At 43.6% G+C, this 25,114-nt stretch overlaps 1 protein-coding gene across 1 annotated transcript in view; it reads right to left on the bottom strand.

The window, feature by feature from the left end:
* LOC120027899 (trichohyalin-like) overlaps positions 1–25,114 on the bottom strand; it is a 160,231-nt gene that overhangs the window by 37,208 nt on the left and 97,909 nt on the right. Inside the window, exons 23-25 of the mRNA XM_038972994.1 lie at positions 17,043–17,127; positions 15,488–15,599; positions 4,211–4,420 (exon numbers count right to left, since the gene is read on the bottom strand). Coding sequence (XP_038828922.1) covers positions 4,211–4,420; positions 15,488–15,599; positions 17,043–17,127 — 407 coding nt within the window. The remainder of the gene's footprint in view (positions 1–4,210; positions 4,421–15,487; positions 15,600–17,042; positions 17,128–25,114) is intronic.

Genomic DNA, 25,114 nt, shown 5'->3' with positions numbered 1-25,114 from the left:
TAGTTTCGGCTTTTGTGCTTGCGTGCATTGTGTACTCGTTATTACGGGTCTCGTCCCGTGTATTGTTGTGCACTTGTTATTGCGGGTCTCGTCCCGTGTATTTATTAGAGGTTTGACCTCGCTCTTTTGTTTAGGTTACATCCCTGTGTTTTGAATCAGTGTTTGTTTTGGGCTTCGTCCCCGTGCCTTTTCATAGCATGTTGTATTTTGGGTGGAGTATTAAAACCCCCCATTACGTATTCCTGCGGCTGTCTCCAATCATTTATACAACGTGACAGAGGTGGAGGAACTGAAGACAGAGAATGCAGGTAAAAAAAAGATATGAACTTTACAAAACAAGTTTCACACTGAAAATCTTTGTCCACAAACGTTATAGTGGGATCTCTAAATTCTTTAGGATTTGTTCATCTTTCATTTATTGTCAGACTACATGGTTTATTCCAGATCTTATGTGGTTAGTTAAAGTCAACACTAAATAACAGAACAAAATGAATCTGGGTGCAGTTTGATCTGAAAATGACACAAAGTACACACATGCCCAGCCTGACAGGCCACACATACTCTGTGACAAGTAGAATCAATGGAATAGATTAGAACCATAAGACAGTCTCTTACACATCATACAGTGCCTTCAGAAAGTATTCACACCCCTTGACTTTTTCCACATTTTGTTGCGTTACAGCCTGAATTTAAAATGTATTAAATTGAGAGATTGTAATACTGGCCTACACACAATACCCCATAACGTCAAAGTGGTATTATGTTAATTTGTTAAAATACTCATTAATTTAAAAAATGAAAGCTGAAATATCTTGAGTCAATAAGTATTCAACCCCTTTGTCATGGCAAGTCTAAATAAGTTCAGGAGTAAAAATGTGCTTAATAACCTTTCTGCGCACAGATCCCAATTACGGGATCATTTCCCTAAACAACCTCTGAATTGCAGGGCGCCAAATTCAACAATATTACTAAAAATATTTATAATCATGCAATAACAAGTGAAATATACCAAAACACAGCTTAGCTTGTTGTTAATCCACCTATCGTGTCAGATTTTGAAAATATGCTTTACAGAGAAAGAAATCCAAGCTTTTGTGAGTGTATCAATCAATGCAACAACAGCTAGCCCCAAATTAGCATGGTCACGAAAGTCAGAAAAGCAATAAAATGAATCGCTTACCTTTGATAATCTTCGGATGTTTGCATTCACGAGACTCCCAGTTACACAACAAATGTTCTTTTTGTTCGATAAATATTACTTTTATAACAAAAAAAGGCCATTTGGGTTGCGCGTTATGTTGAGAAAACTACAGCCTCGTTCCGTTCGACAAAAATTCCAAAAAGTATCCGTAATGGTCGTAGAAACATGTCAAATGTTTTTTATAATCAATCCTCAGGTTGTTTTTAACAAACATAATCGATAATATTTCAACCGGACCGTAACCTATTCAATAAGAGAGAAAAGGAAAATGGAGAGCTCCCCTCTGGCGCGCAGGAACTATTCAGAGGACACCTGACTACTTTGAAAAATCTTGTTCATTTTTCAAAATAAAAGCCTGAAACTATGTCTAAAGCCTGGTCACAGCCTGAGGAAGCCATTGGAAAAGGAATCTGGTTGATACCCATTTAAATGGAAGAAAGACTGGCCAGGAAACACAGAAAAAATAAATATATCACTTCCGGGTTATATTTTCTCAGGTTTTCGTCTGCAGAATCAGTTTTGTTATACTCACAGACAATATTTTGACAGTTTTGGAAACTTTGGAGTGTTTTCTATCTTAATCTGTAAATGATATGCATATTCTACGATCTGGACCTCAGAAATAGTCCATTTACCTTGGGAACGTTATTAAATATAAAAAGAAATCTGACCCCTAGCTTCAAGAAGTCACATAATAAGTTTCATGGACTGTGCAATAATAGTGTTTAACATGATTTTTGAATGACTACCTCATCTCTGTACCACACACATACAATTCCAGCACAGATTCAACCACAAAGACCAGGGAGGTTTTCCAATGCCTCGCAAAGAAGAGCACCTATTGGTAAATGGGTAAAAAAACAAAAACAGACATTGAATATCCCTTTGAGCTTGGTGAAGTTATTAATGACACTTTGGATGGTGTATCAATACACCCAGTCACTACAAAAAGATACAGCCGTCCTTCCTAACTCAGTTGCCAGATAAGAAGGACACCGCTCAGGGATTTAGAGTTTAATAACAGTTAGAGTTTAATGGCTGTGATAGGAGAACACTGAGGATGGTTCAACAACATTGTAGTTACACCACAATACTAACCTAAATGACAGAGTGAAAAGAAGGAAGCCTGTACAGAATAAAACTAGTCCAAAACATGCATCCTGTTTGCAATAAAGCACGAAAGTAAAACAAAAAAAATGTGGCAAAGAAATGTACTTCATGTGATGAATACAAAGCGTTATGTTCGGGGCAACTCCAACACATCACTGAGTACCACTCTTCATATTTTCAAGCACGGTGCTGGCTGCATCATGCTATGGGTATGCTTGTCATCGGCAAGGACTAGGGAGTTTTTTAGGATAGAAAGAAAAGGAATAGCGCAAAGCACAGGCAAAATCCTAGAGGAAAACCTGGTTCAGTCTGCTGTCCAACAGACACTGGGAGACACATTCACCTTTCAGCAGGACAATAACCTAAAACACAAAGCCAAATATACACTGGAGTTGCTTACCAAGACAACATTGAATGTTCCTGAGTCGCCTAGTTACAGTTTTGTGACTTAAACTGGCTTGAAAATCTATGGCAAGACTTGAAAATGGCTGTCTAGCAATGATCAACAACCATTTTGACAGAGCTTGAAGAATTAAAAAAATTATAATGTGCTAATATTGTACAATCCATGTGTGCAAAGCTCTTAGAGGCTTACCCAGAAAGACTCAGAGCTGTAATCGCTGCCAAAGGCGATTCTAACATGTATTGACTCAGGGGTGTGAATACTTACGTAAATGAGATATTTCCTAGTTTAATTTTCAATACATTTGCTAAATTTTCTAAAAACATGTTTTACGTTTGTCATTATGGGGTATTGTGTGTAGATGGATTAGAACATATAATATATTTAATCAGGCTGTAACAACAAAATGTGGAATAAGTGAAGGGGTATGTATATTTCTGAAGGCACTAAGTTCTCATCATATTCTTACAGCTACACACTACAATAATAGTTTGGTACTACAGAACAAATCAAAATGAATATCAATTAAACAAGTAAACCGTGTGAGACTGAATCCTTAGACTCTTGTGTTTTCTTCCTGTGTTCATAGACAAAAGTGGCCTTCTCTGCTGCTTTGACTCATTCAGGAGGGGTGGGACCCTTCAAAAATGACACCACACTGATCTACAGTAAAGTCTTCACCAACACTGGCAGGGCCTACAACCCAACTACAGGTACTGACCACACTAATCCAACACACACTGGATCCAGCTACAGTCCAGTATTACTAGCAGTGTCTATGAGAAATGGACAGTGATGATCTCTCTCTGCTTCTCCTCTGATGCAGGCATCTTCACAGCACCAGTGAGAGAAGTCTACTACTTCAGATTCACCGCCTTTGAAAACCGCACTGGGAAAGCCATGGCTGTTTACCTTTACCACAATGACGAGACGGATGTTTAATAATGACACCAATGATCAGTATTATGAGTACATATCTAATGCTTTGTCTCTAGAGCTGGATGAGGGGGGTGTGGTCTACATGCGTCTCCCTGCAGGCCGTGGACTCTGGGATAATAATAATAACCACAACACCTTCAGTGGCTTCCTGCTTTTCCCTGTGTGAATACAGCACCATGATGTAATGCTGTAATGAACTAAACTTTCTGATGTGAACCGTTCTGGGGTTAAACACCCCAATGTTCCTCCCTAACCAATAAATAAGCATTACAAAAGCCAGATGACTCTCTCTTGTATTGTTGATATTTTAGTATCAGCAACATCAAGTGATGACAATTCTACCTGCTGCATCCTGATGATTGTAATGTCATTATCATACAGTAAGTAGTGAATAGTGTATGTGTAATATATCATTAATTATACAAATAATTGATTGGACTTAAATAGCGCTATTTCTAGACATCCAAAGGGGGAAGCTCACCTCGTCCAACACCAATGAAGGACAGTATTATTAAATAGAGTAAATATGTTAAATGAAATGGTGAATGTTGTCTCACCTCCTGCACCTTGCTGCTGTATTTCTCCTGTAGCGTCTCTGACTCTGTCCTCAGTACGACCAGACGCTCCTCCTGATTGGCTAGCCGCTGGATGTTGTCTTGGCCCCGGCTCTGTGACCTCAGCAGCTGAGTGGTCAACGAGCTGTACTTCTCCTCCAAAGTCCTCACCTGATTGGTCAATGAGTTGTTCTCCTCCTCCAATGTCTTCACCTGTGGAAGGAGGGCGAGATAAGCAATGTCAAGGTTGTGTTCATGTAGGCAACACGAACAAAATGTCTGATGTTGAACAATCTTAGCTAGCACCTCCCTGTTTTGCTCTGCTTTAAAGCATGTCCCCTGTTTTTCTCTCTTAAATCATTTTTTAAACATGTTATGCAACAGTTTATTTACAAATCCTCTCCTTCTTTCGTGTCTGTGTGTGTACAGCACTGTCCTTCCCTAACAGAACCAGAGATATGGATACAATGACCCGATGCTTGTGTCTCCGCCCTAACAACAATTTTTCAGTTTAATCCACCTGAAAAGACAGAACAAATAATACAACAAATATTGTGGTTAAACTCAAATAAACTAATTTATTTAAAAAAACATTTTTTTCGATGAAATGTTAAAAAAAGTTATAATTTTAGTGAATGATAACATAAATAGGACTGGTGGAGTTATGTCACACATGCAGCAAACAAACATATAGAAATGTCTTCTCTACCCCAAATTACAACCAACTAATTGCAGCATTACCACAAAAATGGAAGAGGCAAGTAGAAGGGGAAAAAGTAAGGAACTTGTCTATCGGCCCTGTATTAAAGAACATAAATGGTTAAAGAAAAGTGTGATAAATAAAAACATTTCCCAATTTCATGTAAGGGCCAAAAACATTACAGCTGTGCCATATAAATTGCAAAATAGTTGGGAACAGATTTTCAATGTACCCATTCCATGGCACATGGTTAATGAATTGACACACAAAACGATGCCGGATTCAAAACTTAGAATTCTTCAATTTGAATTATTACACAGAATTCTTGCAACCAATAGAATGTTATATATATGGGGGATACAATCTTCCCAGCTCTGCAGATTTTGCTGTGAGGAGGCAGAGTCATTAGATCATTTATTTTGGTACTGTCTATATGTAGCTCGTTTTTGGTCACAGGGCCAGGAATGGCTGAAGAATTGCAACATTTGCCTAGAACTAATGCTGCAGATAGCAATACTGGGTGATTTGAAAAGCCATAGTCAATCAATCAATAATATAATAATTATTTTAACAAAAATATTTATCTTTAATTTACAATCTGTAGAAGCTATGAGAATAGAACGGTTCAGTACTTTTGTGAAGCATCACAGCACAGTTGAAAAATATATGGCAAATAGAAATCCAAAATGGATGGTGTTAAGAGATACAGTGGGGAGAACAAGTATTTGATACACAGCCGATTTTGCAGGTTTTCCTACTTACAAAGCATGTAGAGGTCTGTAATTTTTGTCACATATATACACTGTCACATATATACACTGTCACATATATATACACTGTTGTGTGGTCTACAACAAAGGACTTAGAAACAAACTTTTAAACGAAAGGAAACTTCTTGGCAGGGTTGACACTCTTATGTAGGTGTCATAACCATCCATAAAATAATGCAAGATATGTCACAACAGGTGTATATATATGGGTCACGACAATGTTCTGACCATATTATGACAGATTATTACAAGTTATGTCAGTTATGACATGGTTATGACCATAACATGTTATGACGCTGGGTGTCAAGTAAAGTGTTACCGGGATTTGTCGTCCACAGAGCGGAACGGCGGGCTGTTAAGCACCCGCCTACTCCTCTCTTTGCATTGGTGGATACATCTCGTTATTTGAAAACTTTTTTGAATATTTGATGAGGGGTGTTGATGTAAACTGTCTGTATTCAATGGAGAGTGAGATGATATGTTAGCCTCATGAATATGCATCGACCTTTTCAAATTTCAATAGGGACAACTCCGATATAAAGTGTTCTTTCTCCAAGTTGCCGGGATGTCACGTGCATCACACTTATATATCACTACATTGGTAACAACCTAAGCATTACCAATCTTCTATTAGATCATATAAGCCTCACATATCAAAATAGCAATTCATGTTTATCTTGACTCAATTCGACACTCTCTCATTGCCCCCCCCCCCCCTCACTCTGGCAGAGCCTGTTTGGGGTTCTGTGTTTCTAATACATACACTGTAGCACCAAGACCCCCAGGCATGACAGCAGACCCCTCTCTCTGAGCGCTGAAGGATCCCTCATATCCACTGCCTGCCACACATTAATTCACCATCAATTATACAGCACGTCCACACACACTCTGGAGTGTTCTAATGGCAGTAATTACCTACCAGTCATAAAGAGACCGGTTTCACATGAACATCTCTTTCCTGGCTGGCTGATGTGTGCGGTCTCGCTCTGACTGGCTGGATGGCTGTGAAGGGACGGTGTTATGATTAAGACTAAATTACACACGGATCCTTTGTTTCCACCGGTGTCAGGGGAGGATAATGAAGAACGAGAGAGAGAGAGAGAGAGAGAGAGAGAGGGGGAGAGGGGGAAAATAGGAGGGAAGAGAAAGGAGAGAGAGGTGGAGGGGGGGTGAACGCACACGAGATGGGAACCTGTTTAACATTTAGATTGTTTTTTTCTACTCACATTTTTTCAGGGGGGTATTGGCGGTGATGGTGGTCTCATCCGGGAAAAAAGACACAAAAAATCACACACACACACAAAAAAAATAGAATGTGTTGTGAAAGGTGGGCCTTGAGAGAGGTGTTTTGGTAAATCCTCACACCGAGTACGGTTACATGCACACAATAATACGATTCTTGTGGATAGTCAGATTAATATAATAGTTTGTTTAAAACATTTACATGCTTAGCAAGAAGAACCGTTTCCTTATAATCCTTTTTGCATGGACACATCTGAAATCAGACTACTGATGGGACTTCAATAAATGCAGAAAATCGGCAATCAAAATAAACGTTCTACCAACAGCGAACGTTATTTTTGCGAAGCCTATTTGATTCTGATTTCGGACATATAAAGTTTGTATGTGAGAACTATTTCTACAATTAATAAATTGAAAGAGTGCTCAGAAAACCAGATGTTTTAATCAGCGTATACTTACGTTGATTTTGACCTTTTGCTGATTAAGTTAAGCAGAGTAAAGTGTTTACATGACTATTACCATACTCAGCCTACTGCCATAATCAGTTTAATATACAATTATTGGTCTGCATGTAAACATACTCACTGAGTAGGTGGTTGGGTAGGAGAGGAATCCACACATTAACTCTAAAAGTCTAAAATCACCAGAAGAACCATTTGAAATATGAAGGTTGCTTAGCTGGATCAGAGTAGACACCACATGCAGGTGAACTAAAGTATATTTAACAACTCTATTTGCTACATTATGTATTTTGTTCCATTTCAGATGTTTTAAATGATGGTTCCTAGGCTGGGGGGGGGGACTAACTGTTCACACCAACCATGTCAATGGAGATTATGTGCGATGGGCCTACAGTACGTAGTCTGTCTTGCCTACTACTTACTAAAACTAGGTTACATACTGTGTACTAATCGTACTGCATACTATTTAGAACCTAGTATTTAGTAGAATTGTTAGCAGTAAGCAACAAATATCAACATACTACAAGGGTTCACACGGAGAATAAGTCAACTAATGCTTAATCGGGTGCTTTTCCGACATCCGTTCATTGTGGTACAGCCCATCCCTTTCTATGATCAGCAGCTGTTGACAAACACACCTGGGTCTTAACAGATGCTACTCTTCCACAATAGCATGCAGCAAATTCGTACTGGATGAAAAACCAAAATGAGTATGATCCTGGCATTTAAAGCATACAAACATTTTTCAATTTCACACACTACTAAAGTTTATCTTTTTGCATACCCAGTCAGAGTATTATTTAGAGCGCAAGTACGGGTATTCGGACAGGCCCAGTGACACAACCAACATCAATGGCTTGGATTTATATAACACTTTTCAACCTGGTGATCAAAGAAACTCACCTCATCCACCACAAATAAAACAAGCTATCCCATGCCAATAGAGCCTTTGTTGCAGAGATAATCAACCCCTAAACCCTGTCCTGTGGATAGAACAACACCAGAGATAATCAACCCCTAAACCCTGTCCTGTGGATAGAACAACACCAGAGATAATCAACCCCTAAACCCTGTCCTGTGGATAGAACAACACCAGAGATAATCAACCCCTAAACCCTGTCCTGTGGATAGAACAACACCAGAGATAATCAACCCCTAAACCCTGTCCTGTGGATAGAACAACACCAGAGATAATCAACCCCTAAACCCTGTCCTGTGGATAGAACAACACCAGAGATAATCAACCCCTAAACCCTGTCCTGTGGATAGAACAACACCAGAGATAATCAACCCCTAAACCCTGTTCTGTGGATAGAACAACACCAGAGATAATCAACCCCTAAACCCTGTCCTGTGGATAGAACAACACCCTTCATCCATTAGAGGACCCTTCATCCATTAGCCTTAAACCACTCAGCTCATTTTAGCAGATACCTTCATCAAATTAATGAAGATATTTATTGTTAAACACATTTTTATAAAACATTAATTTTATAAAAACTTTCTCTCCAATTAAAACCCCCCAGCAGAGCTGACATCAGTTAAATATGTATACTCATCACTAAGAGATATGAATTATATATCTGGTGTGTGTGTGTGTGTGTGTGTGTGTGTATGTGTGTGTGTGTGTGTGTAGGGTTGAATTCCTGAGTATGTCTCACTCTGAGCTGATTACTTAATGGTAATGATCATGATGAGTGTGTGTGTGTGTGTGTGTGTGTGTGTGTGTGTGTGTGTGTGTGTGTGTGTGTGTGTGTGTGTGTGTGCGTGCATGTGAGTCCTCCTCTGCTTAATGCTGATGACATGTCCCTACATTAGGTTGGCCAGTGAGCCACAGCAGATCAGATAAGCCATATTAATGACTCTGATGGCTTTCTTCATTACGTCTGCTCTGACACATAGCCTCATCAGAATGTTTCGCAAATCTACGCCAGAAAAAGAGAACTCGCCGATTGAGCTGGGCTGGCACAGGGAACAGCCGCACAGTCCTGAGAAAAAGCCCTATAAATTATAACATCAATAGTTGGATGGTTTGTTTTGAACTTTTCTTCAAGGTTTTGTCTCGGACATACAGTATATGTTAGTTAGGTTCCGCCTCAACAGTCTCGCCTCAACAGTCCCGCCTCAACAATCCCGCCTCAACAGTCCCGCCTCAACAGTCCCGCCTCAACAGTCTTGCCTCAACAGTCCCGCCTCAACAGTCCCGCCTCAACAGTCCCGCCTCAATAGTCCCGCCTCAACTGTGCCTTTCTAGAAGACGCTCCAGCGCCAACACTGATGGTGTGTAAACAGGGCCAGAGTCAAGGGAGGGGCTAGTGAAAAGATAGGGGTGGTGAAATTAGAATCTGTCCATGCTAGCACAGATCAATCCTGGGTCAAATACCTTCAAATAGGGAGGAACACGCGCCTTTTACACATCCTTTTTCCCCCAAAGAGATAGTGTCCAGGTCTCAATTTCCTATGATCAGAGTGAGATACCCGTACGTGTGTATGTGTCAGACAGTGGCCAGTTTGCCTGTCCAACCGTCACCTCTCTCAAATGAAGCACAGGATTCCTGCCTAATGAGCTGTGTGGGATGGAGATAGAAGGAGAGGCCACACACACACACACACTAAACAAGGCCGATCTGTTTCAGTACACACTAGAGGTTCTCTCATTACACCAGATAGCATCCTTTAACCCTCTAACTACTGTTTCTACTGCAGGGCTTTAGCAAGGCCATCTGTCTGTGACAGATCTATGTAAGACTAAGATAAATACTACTGTATACAACACATGAACACACGCACACACACACGAGCTAACATGCACACACACACGTGCACCAAATAACTGATTTTCTGGCAAAGAAATGGTCATCTTGCAGAAGTAATTCTAAAACAATTTATCGCCACTCAGTGCCACTTATGGTTGTCCATCAGGTAACATGTCTGAAGAGTTCTGGTTGTCCATCAGGTAATATATCTAAAGAGTTCTGGTTGTCCATCAGGTAATATATCTGAAGAGTTCTGGTTGTCCATCAGGTAACATGTCTGAAGAGGTCTGGTTGTCCATCAGGTAATATATCTGAAGAGTTCTGGTTGTCCATCAGGTAACATGTCTGAAGAGTTCTGGTTGTCCATCAGGTAACATGTCTGAAGAGTTCTGGTTGTCCATCAGGTAATATATCTGAAGGGGTCTGGTTGTCCATCAGGTAATATATCTGAAGGGGTCTGGTTGTCCATCAGGTAACATGTCTGAAGAGTTCTGGTTGTCCATCAGGTAACATGTCTGAAGAGTTCTGGTTGTCCATCAGGTAACATATCTGAAGAGTTCTGGTTGTCCATCAGGTAATATGTCTGAAGAGTTCTGGTTGTCCATCAGGTAACATGTCTGAAGAGTTCTGGTTGTCCATCAGGTAACATATCTGAAGAGTTCTGATTGTCCATCAGGTAACATGTCTGAAGAGTTCTGGTTGTCCATCAGGTAACATATCTGAAGAGTTCTGGTTGTCCATCAGGTAACATATCTGAAGAGTTCTGGTTGTCCATCAGGTAATATATCTGAAGAGTTCTGGTTGTCCATCAGGTAACATATCTGAAGAGTTCTGGTTGTCCATCAGGTAACATATCTGAAGAGTTCTGGTTGTCCATCAGGTAACATATCTGAAGAGTTCTGGTTGTCCATCAGGTAACATATCTGAAGAGTTCTGGTTGTCCATCAGGTAATATATCTGAAGAGTTCTGGTTGTCCATCAGGTAACATGTCTGAAGAGTTCTGGTTGTCCATCAGGTAACATATCTGAAGGGGTCTGGTTGTCCATCAGGTAACATATCTGAAGGGGTCTGGTTGTCCATCAGGTAATATATCTGAAGGGGTCTGGTTGTCCATCAGGTAATATATCTGAAGGGGTCTGGTTGTCCATCAGGTAATATATCTGAAGGGGTCTGGTTGTCCATCAGGTAATATATCTGAAGGGGTCTGGTTGTCCATCAGGTAATATATCTGAAGGGGTCTGGTTGTCCATCAGGTAATATATCTGAAGGGGTCTGGTTGTCCATCAGGTAATATATCTGAAGGGGTCTGGTTGTCCATCAGGTAATATATCTGAAGGGGTCTGGTTGTCCATCAGGTAATATATCTGAAGGGGTCTGGTTGTCCATCAGGTAATATATCTGAAGGGGTCTGGTTGTCCATCAGGTAATATATCTGAAGGGGTCTGGTTGTCCATCAGGTAATATATCTGAAGGGGTCTGGTTGTCCATCAGGTAATATATCTGAAGGGGTCTGGTTGTCCATCAGGTAATATATCTGAAGGGGTCTGGTTGTCCATCAGGTAATATATCTGAAGGGGTCTGGTTGTCCATCAGGTAATATATCTGAAGGGGTCTGGGCAGCAGATGAGGCCGTTTCAGACACCATTTCATCCTGATTCATCAGAACACCTCATCAGGCTTAACCAGAAGGATCCATCACCTGGACAGTGGACACATATAAACGCAAGAACACACGCATGCACGCACACAAACACATGCACACACTCACACACACCGATGACAACACAAGCCTTTTCAGAATCCTCTGTCATATGATCCTCCATATTGCCTACTGAGCAAGACAAACAACAACATTTGGTTCAAGCTGCACTTTCTCTCATTGACTTAATTACTCAATAAAAATTTGACCTAAACTTTTCAGATGGCGAACTGATATTTACAGTAAACACAACATCTGTGACATCAGAGCAGGCCATATTTATACTGGCCTACTGGAGGCGGAGGAGATAAAAGTTTGACACACTAACGAGCGGCTAACGCTAACTAGCAAAAAGTTCACTTTAGACTCTCATTAAAACACTTAAACACACACACACACACACACACACACACACACACACACACACACACACACACACACACACACACACACACACACACACACACACACACACACACACACGTACGCACACGTGTGTGTGTGTGTGTCACAAAGCCATCACTAATGCTGTCAAAAACAGCATGAATGACTCTGATCAGCTCTGTGTCAGTGTGACCGGTCTAATCAGTTATGGGGATGTGTTTGAAGATGGCTGCAGAAACATCTTCACTGAACACCTCAGGGCTTTGATTGGAACTGGACCCATGCAGAGACACACAACCATTGATGTGTGTGTGCGTGTACAGCTTTGGCTTTTAAAAACACTTTAGTTCAATACATTGAAAAAAAAACAACATCTAGCACTGAGCTGTGTGGTACATAATTTAGCCTACAGAATGAATGATTCAACATTCCAACTTTACACTGACAGGAGGATGAGAACTGGAAGACAGAAACTTTTTCCTTTAACAAGTCCGACGAGAAGGATATCCTGCTTTCACTGGAACAGGCTCAGATCCCCTCCTTTTGCATGAAGAAAAGACGCAGGAAAAGGGGCTGCAGATGGGGCAGCCTTCTGAGAATCCGTAGACGAGCTAATAAACTCCCATTGCCATCCGTTCTTCTTGCTAACGTGCAATCATTGGAAAAGAAAATTGATGACCTACGATTAAGATTATCCTACCAAAGGGACATTAAAAACTGTAACATCTTATGTTTCACCGAGACGTGGCTGAACAACAATACGGACAATATAGAGCTATCGGGATTTTCCATGCACCGGCAGAACAGAGACGCTACCTCTGGTAAGACGAGGGGTGGGGGTGTGTGTCTATTTATCAATAACAGATGGTGCGCGATGTCTAATATTAAAGAAGACTTGAGGTTTAGCTCGCCTGAGGTAGAGTACCTTATGATAAGCTGTAGACCACACTATCTACCAAGAGAGTTCTCATCTATATTATTCATAGCCGTCTATTTACCACCACAGAACGAAGCTGGCACTAAGACCTCTCTCAATCAACTCTATAAGGCCATAAGCAAAGAAGAAAATTCACACCCAGAGGCGGCGCTCCTAGTGGCCAGGGACTTTAATGCAGGCAAACTTAAATCAGTTTTACCACATTTTTACCAGCATGTCACATGTGCAACCAGAGAAAAAAAGTAATCGGCTTCATCAATAAGTGCATCGACGACGACGTCCCCAGAGTGACTGTACGTACATATCCCAACCAGAAGCCATGGATTACAGGCAACATCCGCATCGAGCTAAACGCTAGAGCTGCTGCTTTAAAGGAGCGGGAGACTAATCCGGACGCTTATAAGAAATCCCTATGCCCTCAGATGAACCATCAAACAAGCAAAGCGTCAATACAGGATTAAGATTGAATCCTACTACACCGGCTCTGACACTCGTCGGATGTGGCAGGGCTTGAAAACTATTATGGGCTACAAAGGGAAACCCAGACGCGAGCTGCCCAGTGACGCAAGCCTACCAGACGAGCTAAATGCCTTTTAAGCTCGCTTCGAGGCAAGCAACACTGAAGCATGCACGAGAGCACCAGCTGTTCTGGATGACTGTGTGATAACGCTCTCGGTAGCCGATGTGAACAAAACCTTTAAACAGGTCAACATTCACAAAGCCGCTGGGCCAGACGGATTACCAGGATGTGTACTCAAAGCATGCGTGGACCAACTGTCAAGTGTCTTCACTGATATTTTCAACCTCTCCCTGACCGAGTCTGTAATACCTACATGTTTCAAGCAGACACCATAGTCCCTGTGTCCAAGGAAGCGAAGGTAACCTGTCTAAATGATTACCGCCCCGTGGCACTCACGTCAGTAGCCATGAAGTGCTGTTCATTGACTACAGCTTAGTGTACACCATAGTGCCCACGAAGCTCATCATTAAGCTAAGGACCCTGGGATTAAACACCTCCCTCTGCAAATGGATCCTGGACATCCTGACGGGCCGCCCCCAGGTGGTAAGAGTGGGCAACAACACGTCTGCCACGCTGATCCTCAACACTGGGGCCTCTTAGGGGTGTGTACTTAGTCCCCTTCTCTATTCCCTGTTCACCCACAACTGTGTGGCCAAACACGACTCCAACACCATCATTAAGTTTGCTGACGACACACAGTGGTAGGGCCTGATCACCGACAACGATGAGACGGCCTATAGGGAGGAGGTCAGAGAACTGGCAGTGTGGTGCCAGGACAACAACCTCTCCCTCAATGTGAGTAAGACAAAGGAGCTGATCGTGGACTACAGGAAAAGGCGGGCCGAACAGGCCCCCGTTAACATCGACGGAGCAGTATTAGAGCGGGAGTTTCAAGTTCCTTGGTGTCCCCATCACCAACGAACTATCATGGTCCAAACATACCAAGACAGTCGTGAAGAGGACAAAACCTTTTCCCTCTCAGGAGACAGAAAAGATTTGGCACGGGCCCCCAGATCCTCAAAAGGTTCTACAGCTGCACCATCGAGAGCATCCTGACCGGTTGCATCACCGCGTGGTGTGGCAGCTGCTCGGCATCTGACCGTAAGGCGCTACAGAGGGTAGTGCGAATTGCCCAGTACATCACTGGGGCCAAGCTTCCTGCCATCCAGGACCTATATAATAGGCGGTGTCAGAGGAAAGCCGCTGCTACTCGCTGCTTATTATCTATGCAGTCACTTCACCCCCACCTACGTGTACAAATTACCTCAACTAACCTGTACCCCCGCACACTGACTCGTTACCAGTGCTCCCTGTATATAGCCTCGTTATTGTTATTCTTATTGTGTTACTTTTTATTATTACTTTTTATTTTAGTCTACTTGGTAAATATTTTATTAACTCGTGAACTGCACTGTGCTTGTAAGTAAGCATTTCACGGTAAGGTCCACACTTGTTGTATTCGGCGCATGTGACAAATAAAGTTTGATTTGATCAGAGAGAGAAAGAGTGTGTCTAACACTCCAAATCAGTTCCTAGCCCCTTCCCTGTGTCCTAGCCCCTTCCCTGTGTCCTAGCCCCTTCCCTGTGTCCTAGCCCCTTCCCCATGTGTCCTTGCCCCTTCCCCGTGTGTCCTAGCCCCTTCCCCGTGTCCTAGCCCCTTCCCAGTGTCCTAGCCCCTTCCCAGTGTCCTAGCCCCTTCCAAAGTACCTTTCTAGGTTTATAAAACAATCCATGCTCTGCCAATCAATTCACAGGACTATTCAGAAGTAGGGAGAGAGAGAAGGATATAAGTTGAGGTGTGTGTGTTTACTTGTTCCTGTGTTGTGTGGTTGTCTCTCTGTGTGTTGAGTGTGTTCTCCATGGCCTGCTGTAGGGCCAGTCTCAGCTCTGCAGACTGCCTCTCCAGCCTCTCCATTGTCAGCCTGCAACACACACACACACACACACACACACACACACACACACACACACACACACACACACACACACACACACACACACACACACACACACACACACACACACACACACACACACACACAAACACACACACACACACACAACACACACACACACACACACACACACACACACACACACACACACACACACACACACACACACACACACACACACATCACAGTAGTAGGGGGCTTAGGGAAGGGGCTAGGACACAGGGAAGTGCCTAGGGACTGATTTGGAACTAGGCCGAATAGTGTCAGTAAGAACAGGGGGAATCTGAATGTGATCGATAGGGGCTCTATTTCTGCTCTGCCTCAATAGAGACTGGCTGCCGTGGTTACTCGATCAATACGACAAATTATGAGCATTTCCTCAAGCTCCCGACCAACCCCGTCCCCAGAGCAGCCCCAGCGCAGGCAGCCCCAGCGCAGGCAGCCCCAGCGCAGCCCCCATGGACCCCACTGGCAGACCGACTGGGCACAACACAACAAGCTAAATATACACACAATATATAGGACGAGTAAATATACAGATCCTATAGCAAACCTAAATATACAGGCTATATACACATCCACAGTACGGTCTCAATACGCACCAATTCCAATGTTATAAGTATATTCAGGAGTGCTGTACATATGTGTTAAAAATTGGCTATAGAACCCAAAGACAGTTTTCTCAGTTCACAATAAAAAAGATGGAAGAGAGAGGGGTGGAGAAGAGGATAGAGGGGATACTGGGGGAATCAGGGGAAGAGAGGGGAGGATGGGATGGGGAACTTCCCAGAAACAGCTGAAATCCATTTAGCATCATGTTCATGTTTAGTTGAATAATGACCATTTGGGAGCGCTTTTCTCATACAGACTGACTCCTCTTAGCTATTGGCCCATATGGATGTTAACAATTTAGAGAGAGGGAGAGAAAGAGAGCGCGAAAGAGGGAGAGAGAGAGAGTAGAGAGAGAAAGGGAGAGAGCGAGAGAAAGGGAGAGAGCGAGAGAAAGGGAGAGAGAAGGGGTGAGAGAGGGAGAGAGAAGGGGAGAGAGAGCGAGAAGGGGTGAGAGAGACGGGGACAGAGAGAGGGTGGGGGGGAGGATTCTGCATTAATGTGATGAGGTCACCATACTGGCAGAGATCTAGACCACAACCATAGACAGACACCAGACATGTCATGCTGCATTTATGCTGATGTCATCACAATGCTGAAGAGACACAGGTCAACCTGTGAACTTTGCACTTGGTGACCTCATGTACAGCACGGTACGATGCAGGCCAAGATGCACATTCTCTAATATGTCCATAATATGCCCATTTGGAGAGGATGGTAATCTATGAGTACTGCTGGCGTGTAGAGTAACCTTGTCTGAGACCTGAAGAAGTGTGTTAATTCCCCGTGTTCCCTTCTTACCTCCTCCTCTCCTCTGCCTGTCTTCCTTCTCTCACACTCCCCTCCAACCGCCAAACCTCCTCCCCACGACATGACAGCTCCTCCACTGATAAAGGGAGAGACAGAAACAGAGAGAGAAAGACAGAAAGAGAGATACAGAAAGAGAGACATCATGAAAACTGTTGGCTTCAGTTCAACAGGGAGCAGTACATTATGAACGCATAGGAGGCTAAATGAAAGCACATTTGAAAGATGTTTGTCATTCGAAACATTAATTCATACTTCCCCTGAAAATTACTTCTATAAATTCTAAACCATTTTCATATGCCACAACTAATAACCCATCATCTTTATATTAAAACATAAGTGCGGGTTCATGTATAATGCATTCTTCAACTATTCAAGGTTATACAGTATGTGACTATTATTCCTAAAAACAAATTGTAGTACGTAGCAAAGAGATGAGCGATGAACCTCAGATGCAAATAAAATAAAGCTCTAAATAAAATGCAGTCAAATGAATTAAAAAGAGAACAATGCAAGTAGCTTCTCATTAAAGGCACACAAAGCCAGAGAACATTTAGCCACTATGAACCCTGTCAAAACAGGGCTTTGTTGTGTCACACAAAGGAAACACTTCCTCTTTCGGTCAATAGATGGCACTCCTCACCTTACACAGCACACAAAGCGTGCACCCATCCATTCAATCATTTTGTTTCCCTATCTTTCTCTCTCTCTCTTTCTCTCCTATCTACATTGAATAAAATCATATTGTCCACCACGTAGTAGGTTTAGCATAGTGTGTTTATAAAGCATATAAAGGTTTTTGCTCTTTGTGAAACAGAATAGCCTTGCATTTTCATGCGTCTGTTTTTCAGCGAGTCACCATTTGCTTAAAAGACACATTTTGGGATAACCTCTGTCGCCCCTTTTATTCACTGTGGGTTTAAACCATTGTTTTAGACAGTTTTTGCCACTCAGTCAGGATGCAATATGGAACGCTAAACTCCAGGTCACCTGTGTGTCATGGATGTGTCTGCTTGCATTTATGTGTGTGCATTTTAAAATGGTGAGAAATGGGTATGATGCTATTAGTGACATATGCAGTGATTGTGGTGGGAGGACTGGAGAGAAAAGGACGGGAAAATGAATACTAAAACATCAACACTTGATAAATCCATGATTCATTTATGGCTTTGCAGAATCCAAACGGTTTAAATTGCAGCCGTAGGAAACTGGAACCTGTAAATATTTTACGATGCACAAACAGACTTTGATTTATTTTCATTATTTTATTCCAGCCCACCTTGGCTCGATTGCCGAATCTCAAGGTAAAAGTTTGTTATGAATCTAAATAATCAATATAAAGAGAACGAGTAGAGATGCATCTCAGGTTGATTCACATTCATCAGGAATCAGTTCAATATAACCTCTCTCACACTGACCATCCAGGGAGGGCAATTAATGCTGCACAGGCTTTCCTGTTTACAAACACACAGGCAAAGGTTAGGAGAGCAGACTTTGTACTGTAACCCCAAACAACACATGCAGGAACTAGAAAATGCTATTTCAGTTATTAGGGTTTAATTTGGTCAATTTCTATGGAGACTGTAGGAGCAGAACAGACCCAGAACCAGTTGGTGTCCTGGCTGAGTGGGTTGTATCTTCCTTCTTTATTTTGAGGGAATTACAAAAACAGATGGGCCTTTGCCTTACTTCCATCCAGCGATGCAAAACACACACACACACACACACACACACACACACACACACACACACACACACACACACACACACACACACACACACACACACACACACCCTCTCTCTGTCAGTGTTGTATTTACAGTGATCTGGCAGTGGAAGATGAGCCCCGGGCTATAACACTCTAACACACTACCTAATGCTCAGACTAGCAGGTAATCTGGTGTCTCACATCCTCCTTTGATACACACTGATCAATACACTGCTGTAACACCAGTCATTTTCTTCTGCTTCTACCTGCCTCTCTTTCTTTTTATTAGGCTACATTTATAATTCATATTACACTGGCTGGATACGCAGACACAGACCTGTGTGTGTGTGTGTGTGTGTGTGTGTGTGTGTGTGTGTGTGTGTGTGTGTGTGTGTGTGTGTGTGTGCGTGTGTTCTAGAACAATAATAGCAAAGATCAGTGCAAATGATAATGCGTTTAGTTGTCTGTGTTCGGGCTCAAAAACGCATTTTGATTAAAAAAATAAATAATTACATTCAAACGGCTCTCCTGTGAAGTCGTGGCTTGCAACATACGCCTAGTTTCATGAATCGGGTCACATATACACTATACATAGAAATGTATGTGGACACACCTTCAAATGAGTGGATTTGGTTATTTCAGCAACACCCGTTGATGATAGGTGTATAAAATTGAGCACACAGCCATGCAATCTCCATAAGTAACATTGGCAGTTGAGCTGCCCCGGTCAACAGTAAGTGTTGTTATTGTGAAGTGGAAACGTCTAGGAGCAACAACGGTTCAGCCGCGAAGTGGTAGGCCACACAAGCTCACAGAATGGGACCGCCGAGTGCTGAAGTGCGTAAAAATAGTCAGTCCTCGGTTGCAACAGTCACTACCCAGTTCCAAACTGCCTCTGGAAGCAACAGTCAGCACAATAACTGTTCATTGAAGCTTCATGAAATGGGTTTTACACCACTCCAAGAGTTGTATGGAGTGGTGTAAAGCTCGCCGCCATTGGACTCTGGAGCAGTGTAAACGCGTTCTCTGGAGTGATGAACGGCTCTTCACCATCTGGCAGTCCGGCGGACGAATCTGGGTTTGGCAGATACCAAGAGAACTCTACCTGCTCCAATGCATAGTGCCAACTGTAAAGTTTGGTGGAGAAGGAATAATGGGCTGGGGCTGTTTTACATGGTTTGGGCTAGTTCCAGTTAAGGGAAATCTTAACACTATAGCATACAATGACATTCGAGACAATTCTGTGCTTCCAGCTTTGTGGTAACAGTTTGGGGAAGGCCCTTTCCTGTTTCAGCATGACAATGAACCCGTGCACAAAGCGAGGTCCATACAGAAATGGTTTGTCAAATTCAATGTGGAAGAACTTGACTGGCCTGTACAAAGCCCTGACCTCAACCCCATCAAACACCTTTGGGATGAAATGGAACGCAGACTGCAAACCAGGCATAATCGCCCAACATCAGTGCCTGACCTCACTAATGCTCTTGTGGCTGAATGGAAGCAAGTCCCTGCAGCAATGTTCCAACATCTAGTGGAAAGCCTTCCCAGAAGAGTTGAGGCTATTATAGCAGCAAAGGGGGGGGGGGGGGGGCAACTCCATATTAATGTCCATGATTTTGGAATGATTTTCGGCAAGCAGGTGCCCACATACTTTTGGTCATGTAGTGTATTTAACCCCCTGAGTCAATACATGTTAGAATGATTACAGCATTGAGTCTTTCTGGGTAAGTTTATAAGAGCTTTCCACACCTGGACTGAGCAACATTTGCATATTCTTTTCAAAATTCTTCAAGCTCTGTCAAATTGGTTGTTGATCAATGCCAGACAATAATTTTCAGGTCTTGCCATACAGTTTTTACTTAAAACTGCCTGAAAATATACCTTGGCCACTCAGGAGCATTCACTGTCTTCTTGGTAAGCAACTCCAGTGTAGATTTGGGCTTGTGTTTGGGTTATTGTCCTGCTGAAAGGTGAATTAATCTCCCAGTGTCTGGTGGAAAGCAGATCGAACAATGATTTCCTCTAGGATTTTGACTGTGCTTAGCTCCATTCCGTTTCTTTTTTATCCTGAAAAACTCCCCAGTCCTTAACGATTACAAGCATACCCATAACATGAGGCAGCAACCACTATCCTTCAAAATATGGAGAGTGGCACTCAGTAATGTGCTGTATTGGATTTGACCCAAACATAACGCTTTGTATTCAGGAAAAAAATGTAATTGCTTTGACAAATTGTTTTAAGTATTACTTTAGTGCCTTGTTGCAAACAGGATGCATGTTTTGGAATCTTTTTTTATTCTGTACAGGTTTCCTTCTTTTCACTCTCTGAATTACGTTAATATTGTGGAGTAACTACAATGTAGTTGATCCATCCTCAGTGTTCTCCTATCACAGCCATTAAACTCTGTAACTGTTGTAAAGTCACCATTGGCCTCATGCTGAAATCCCTGAGCGTTTTCCTTCTTTTCCGGCAACTGAGTTAGGAAGGACACCCGTATCTTTGTAGTGACTGGGTGTGTTCCTACACCATCCAAAGTGTCATTAATTATCTTCAACATGATGAAAGGGATATTCAATGCCTGTTTTTTTTGTTTTTTTACCCTTCTATCAATAGGTGCCCTTCTTTGCGAAGCATTGGAAAGCCTCCCTGGTCTTTGTGGTTGGGGGCACCTTTGGGGGGGAGGGGGGGGGGGGGGGTACTGTCACGCACTGACCATAGCGAGCCCTTGGTGATCTATGGTGTTTAGGTCAGAGCATGACTAGGGGGGTGTTCTAGTCATTTGTTTTCTATGTTGGTGATTTGTATGGTTCCCAATTAGAGGCAGCTGGTAATCGTTGGGGATCATATTTAGGAAGCCCTTACTCCCACCTGCTTTGTGGGATATTGTTTTGAGTGAGTGCATGTAGCACTACGTTTGTTCACAGTCAGTGTTTGTTTATTGTTTTGTTTAGAAGTGTCACTTTAAATAAATATGTGGAACTCAAATCACGCTGCGCCTTGGTCCGTCTTTCCACACGACCGTGACAGAATATCCCACCAAGCAAGGACCAAGCAGCGTGCCATGGAGGAGAAGGTGAGTTGGACCTGGGAGGAGATCAGGAGTGGATGCGAGATCCTTCCTTGGCGGGAGTCGCATAAAGATCAGGAAGGACAGCGACGAGCCTGGGGGCCGCGGCCACAGAAACCCCAAGATTTTTTGGGGGGGGCACATGGGGTGGTCGACTGAGCAGCGGGGAGTGGCAGAGCCCGAATGGCAAACTGGAGGAGTTCAACGAGGGATACCGGAGAGGTTTTGGCGAGGACTATGCTGCAGCGCAGGCGCACTGAAGAGCGCCTTCTCAGCCCGGTACCATCTGTGTCGGCTCCACGCACCAGGTCACCAGTGCGCCTCCCCAGCCCGAGATGTCCTGTGCCGGTTCCTCGCACTCCATGAAGAGCGTGTCTTCAGTCCGCTGCCACAGAAACCCCAAGATTATTTTTTGGGGGGGGGGGGTGGCACATGGAGCTGGCGGCTGAGCAGAGGGAAGAGCCAGAGACCGTCAGGGAGGCGATGGAGAAGTTGGGGGAGAGACAGAGGAGATGTTGGTCAAGTGTGTTCAGCTCAACATTCGACCTGAAGAGCCTGTCAGCAGTCTGGTGAAGTCTGTGCCGGCTTCACGCATCTGGCCTCCAGTGCTCCTTCCCAGTCTGGTACGTCCTGTGCCGGCTCCCCGCACTCGTCCTGAAGTGCGGGTTACCAGTCCGGTGCCACCTGTGCCGGCTCCACGCACCAGGCCTCCAGTGCGCCTCCCCAGTCCGGTACGTCCTGTGCCGGCTCCCCGCACTCGCCCTGAAGTGCGTGTCACCAGTCCGGTGCCACCTGTGCCGGCTCCACGCACCAGGCCTCTAGTGCGCCTCCCCAATCCGGTACGTCCTGTGCCAGCTCCCCGCACCCTCCCTGAAGTGCGTGTCAACATTCCGGTGCCACCTGTGCCGGCTCCACGCACCAGGCCTCCAGTGTGCCTCCCCAGCCCGGTACGTCCTGTGCCAGCTCCCCGCACTCGCCCTGAAGTGCGTGTCACCAGTCCAGTGCCACCTGTGCCGGCTCCACGCTCCAGGCCTCCAGTGCGCCTCCCCAGTCCGGTACGTCCTGTGCCGGGAGCCGCCCCCGCCCTGAAGTGGGTGTCATCAGTCCGGTGCAACCTGCGCCGATGCCCAGTCCAGGCACGGTGTCCAGTCCCGCTCCAAAGCAGGAGCCTTCCTCTGCGCCGGTGCCCAGTCCAGGCACGGCATCCAGTACCGCTCCAAGGCCGGAACCTTCCTCTACGCCAATGCCCAGTCCAGGCACGGCGTTCAGCCCGGGGGCCATGGCCGGATCCGGGGTCTGGGCGGGAGCTACGACCCGCACCGGAGCCGCCACCGACACTAGCCACACCCCCACCCTCCCCATTTGGTTTCAGGTTTTGCGTCCGGAGTCCGCACCTTTGGGGGGGGGGGGGGGGGGGGGGGGGGGGGTACTGTCACGCACTGACCATAGAGAGCCCTCGGTGATCTATGGTGTTTAGGTCAGAGCATGACTAGGGGGGTGTTCTAGTCAATTGTTTTCTATGTTGGTGATTTGTATGGTTCCCAATTAGAGGCAGTTGGTAATCATTGCCTCTAATTGGGGATCATATTTAGGAAGCCCTTTCTCCCACCTGCTTTGTGGGATATTGTTTTGAGTGAGTGCATGTAGCACTACGTTTGTTCACGGTCGGTGTTTGTTTATTTGTTTAGAAGTTTCACTTTAAATACATATGTGGAACTCAAATGACGCTGCGCCTTGGTCCGTCTTTCCACACGGCCGTGACAATTATGGAGTATTGGGTGTAGGCCAGTGACAATAAATCTCAATTTAATCCATTTTAAATTCAGGCTGTAACACAACAAAATGTGGAAAAAGTCAAGGGGTTTGAATACTTTCTGAAGGCACTGTAACGGGTGTGTGTGAGTGGAGGTGGATTTGAGGGCTGCTATGTCTCTCTCTAGGGTCTAAACCAGAAATATACCCTGGTCATTTCATCATCTTTAAACTCCAAACTAGTGTTAAAGACAGGGAATAGAATGGTGCCTCTGCAGCAACTCAGATCCACTGGTTGTATATACTGTATGTTATTACAGCTAAACCATGCTTGTTTCTGTGTGTGAATATTTCATGAAGGATGTAAATAAAAATATTCTCCATATCAACATGATGAGGGATCAGTGTTTAAAAGTGGAAAAGAGATATATGTATATATATATATACACACACATGAGGTAAAACAGTTAATTGGTTTGTTCTCTAATTGTGGAACAGAATTCATAAGCGGTTTTAATTGTATCAACATCGGTATTTACACACACCATATTCTGCCGATGATAAAGCCTTTACTAAAAGACAAACTGAGTAGTACTTAGACCTGGGACGATGAACCCACAATTATCCACACCGACCATACTGATCATTTACCACAGGCATTTTGCCGATATCGTTCAAGTACAATAAGTATCCTGTTCTAAAGAAATGTGTTTAAAATGAAATATGGGGGATTGTTAAGGCCTTTAAGAGATTAATAGGGTTCAAGTAGTAGGGTTCTACATTAATCTCTTAATGGGATAATTGATGGCTACAACCATCAAACTAGTAGCAGTAGTTTACTGGATAATAAAAAAAACTGTGGTGCACATTCATGTTATACACTGATCATTCTATTTATCATTATCACATCAATTCAGGCAATTTATCATGATATGCATTTTTGCCCAACTTTAGTAACACTTACAGTACGTAACATTGATTTATTGATCAGCGAGGTATGCCATTGGAAACATGCTATTTTGGAAAAAGTGAATGAATTATTGAGATGTACTCTAAAGCAGGATGGTGGTGGGGCATTGACAGGAAAGGCCTTATTATCTCTGCGCTGGAGAAAGCTTCAGTATATAAGGCTTTCCTATCTATATGCATCACCAGCTGTCTTGTCCTCTCCTATCAGACTCTCCTCTCCTCCATCATCCCTTGCTATCGCTCTTTCCCCCGGAACCCTCATATTAAATGTTATTTACATCAAAGTGTTTCCACGGTTGCAAGGGTTCTAGAAACAGAATGTGATGGATCATTCTTTCCTCTGGACTCCGCCTACCTGTCTGATGATCATCTCACAGTCAGCCAATCATAGACCGACTCCTCTGCAGTCTGAAGTGGCTTATTTCTGCTCATGACACATTCAGGGCCAGTTTCAGTCAAACAGGCCTTGGTGATGTATATTACTGTACATGCGATAACTTAGTTTACCTCAACATTCTCTCTCTCTCTCTCTCACAGACAAAAGGTGTGCGTTTCAACTAAGACAATAA

The sequence above is a fragment of the Salvelinus namaycush genome, chromosome 33, assembly GCF_016432855.1.
Source record: "Salvelinus namaycush isolate Seneca chromosome 33, SaNama_1.0, whole genome shotgun sequence".
Classification (NCBI taxonomy): Eukaryota; Metazoa; Chordata; class Actinopteri; order Salmoniformes; family Salmonidae; genus Salvelinus; species Salvelinus namaycush.
Note: the sequence above shows the minus strand (reverse complement) of the source record. Positions and strands in the feature narration are given on the sequence as shown.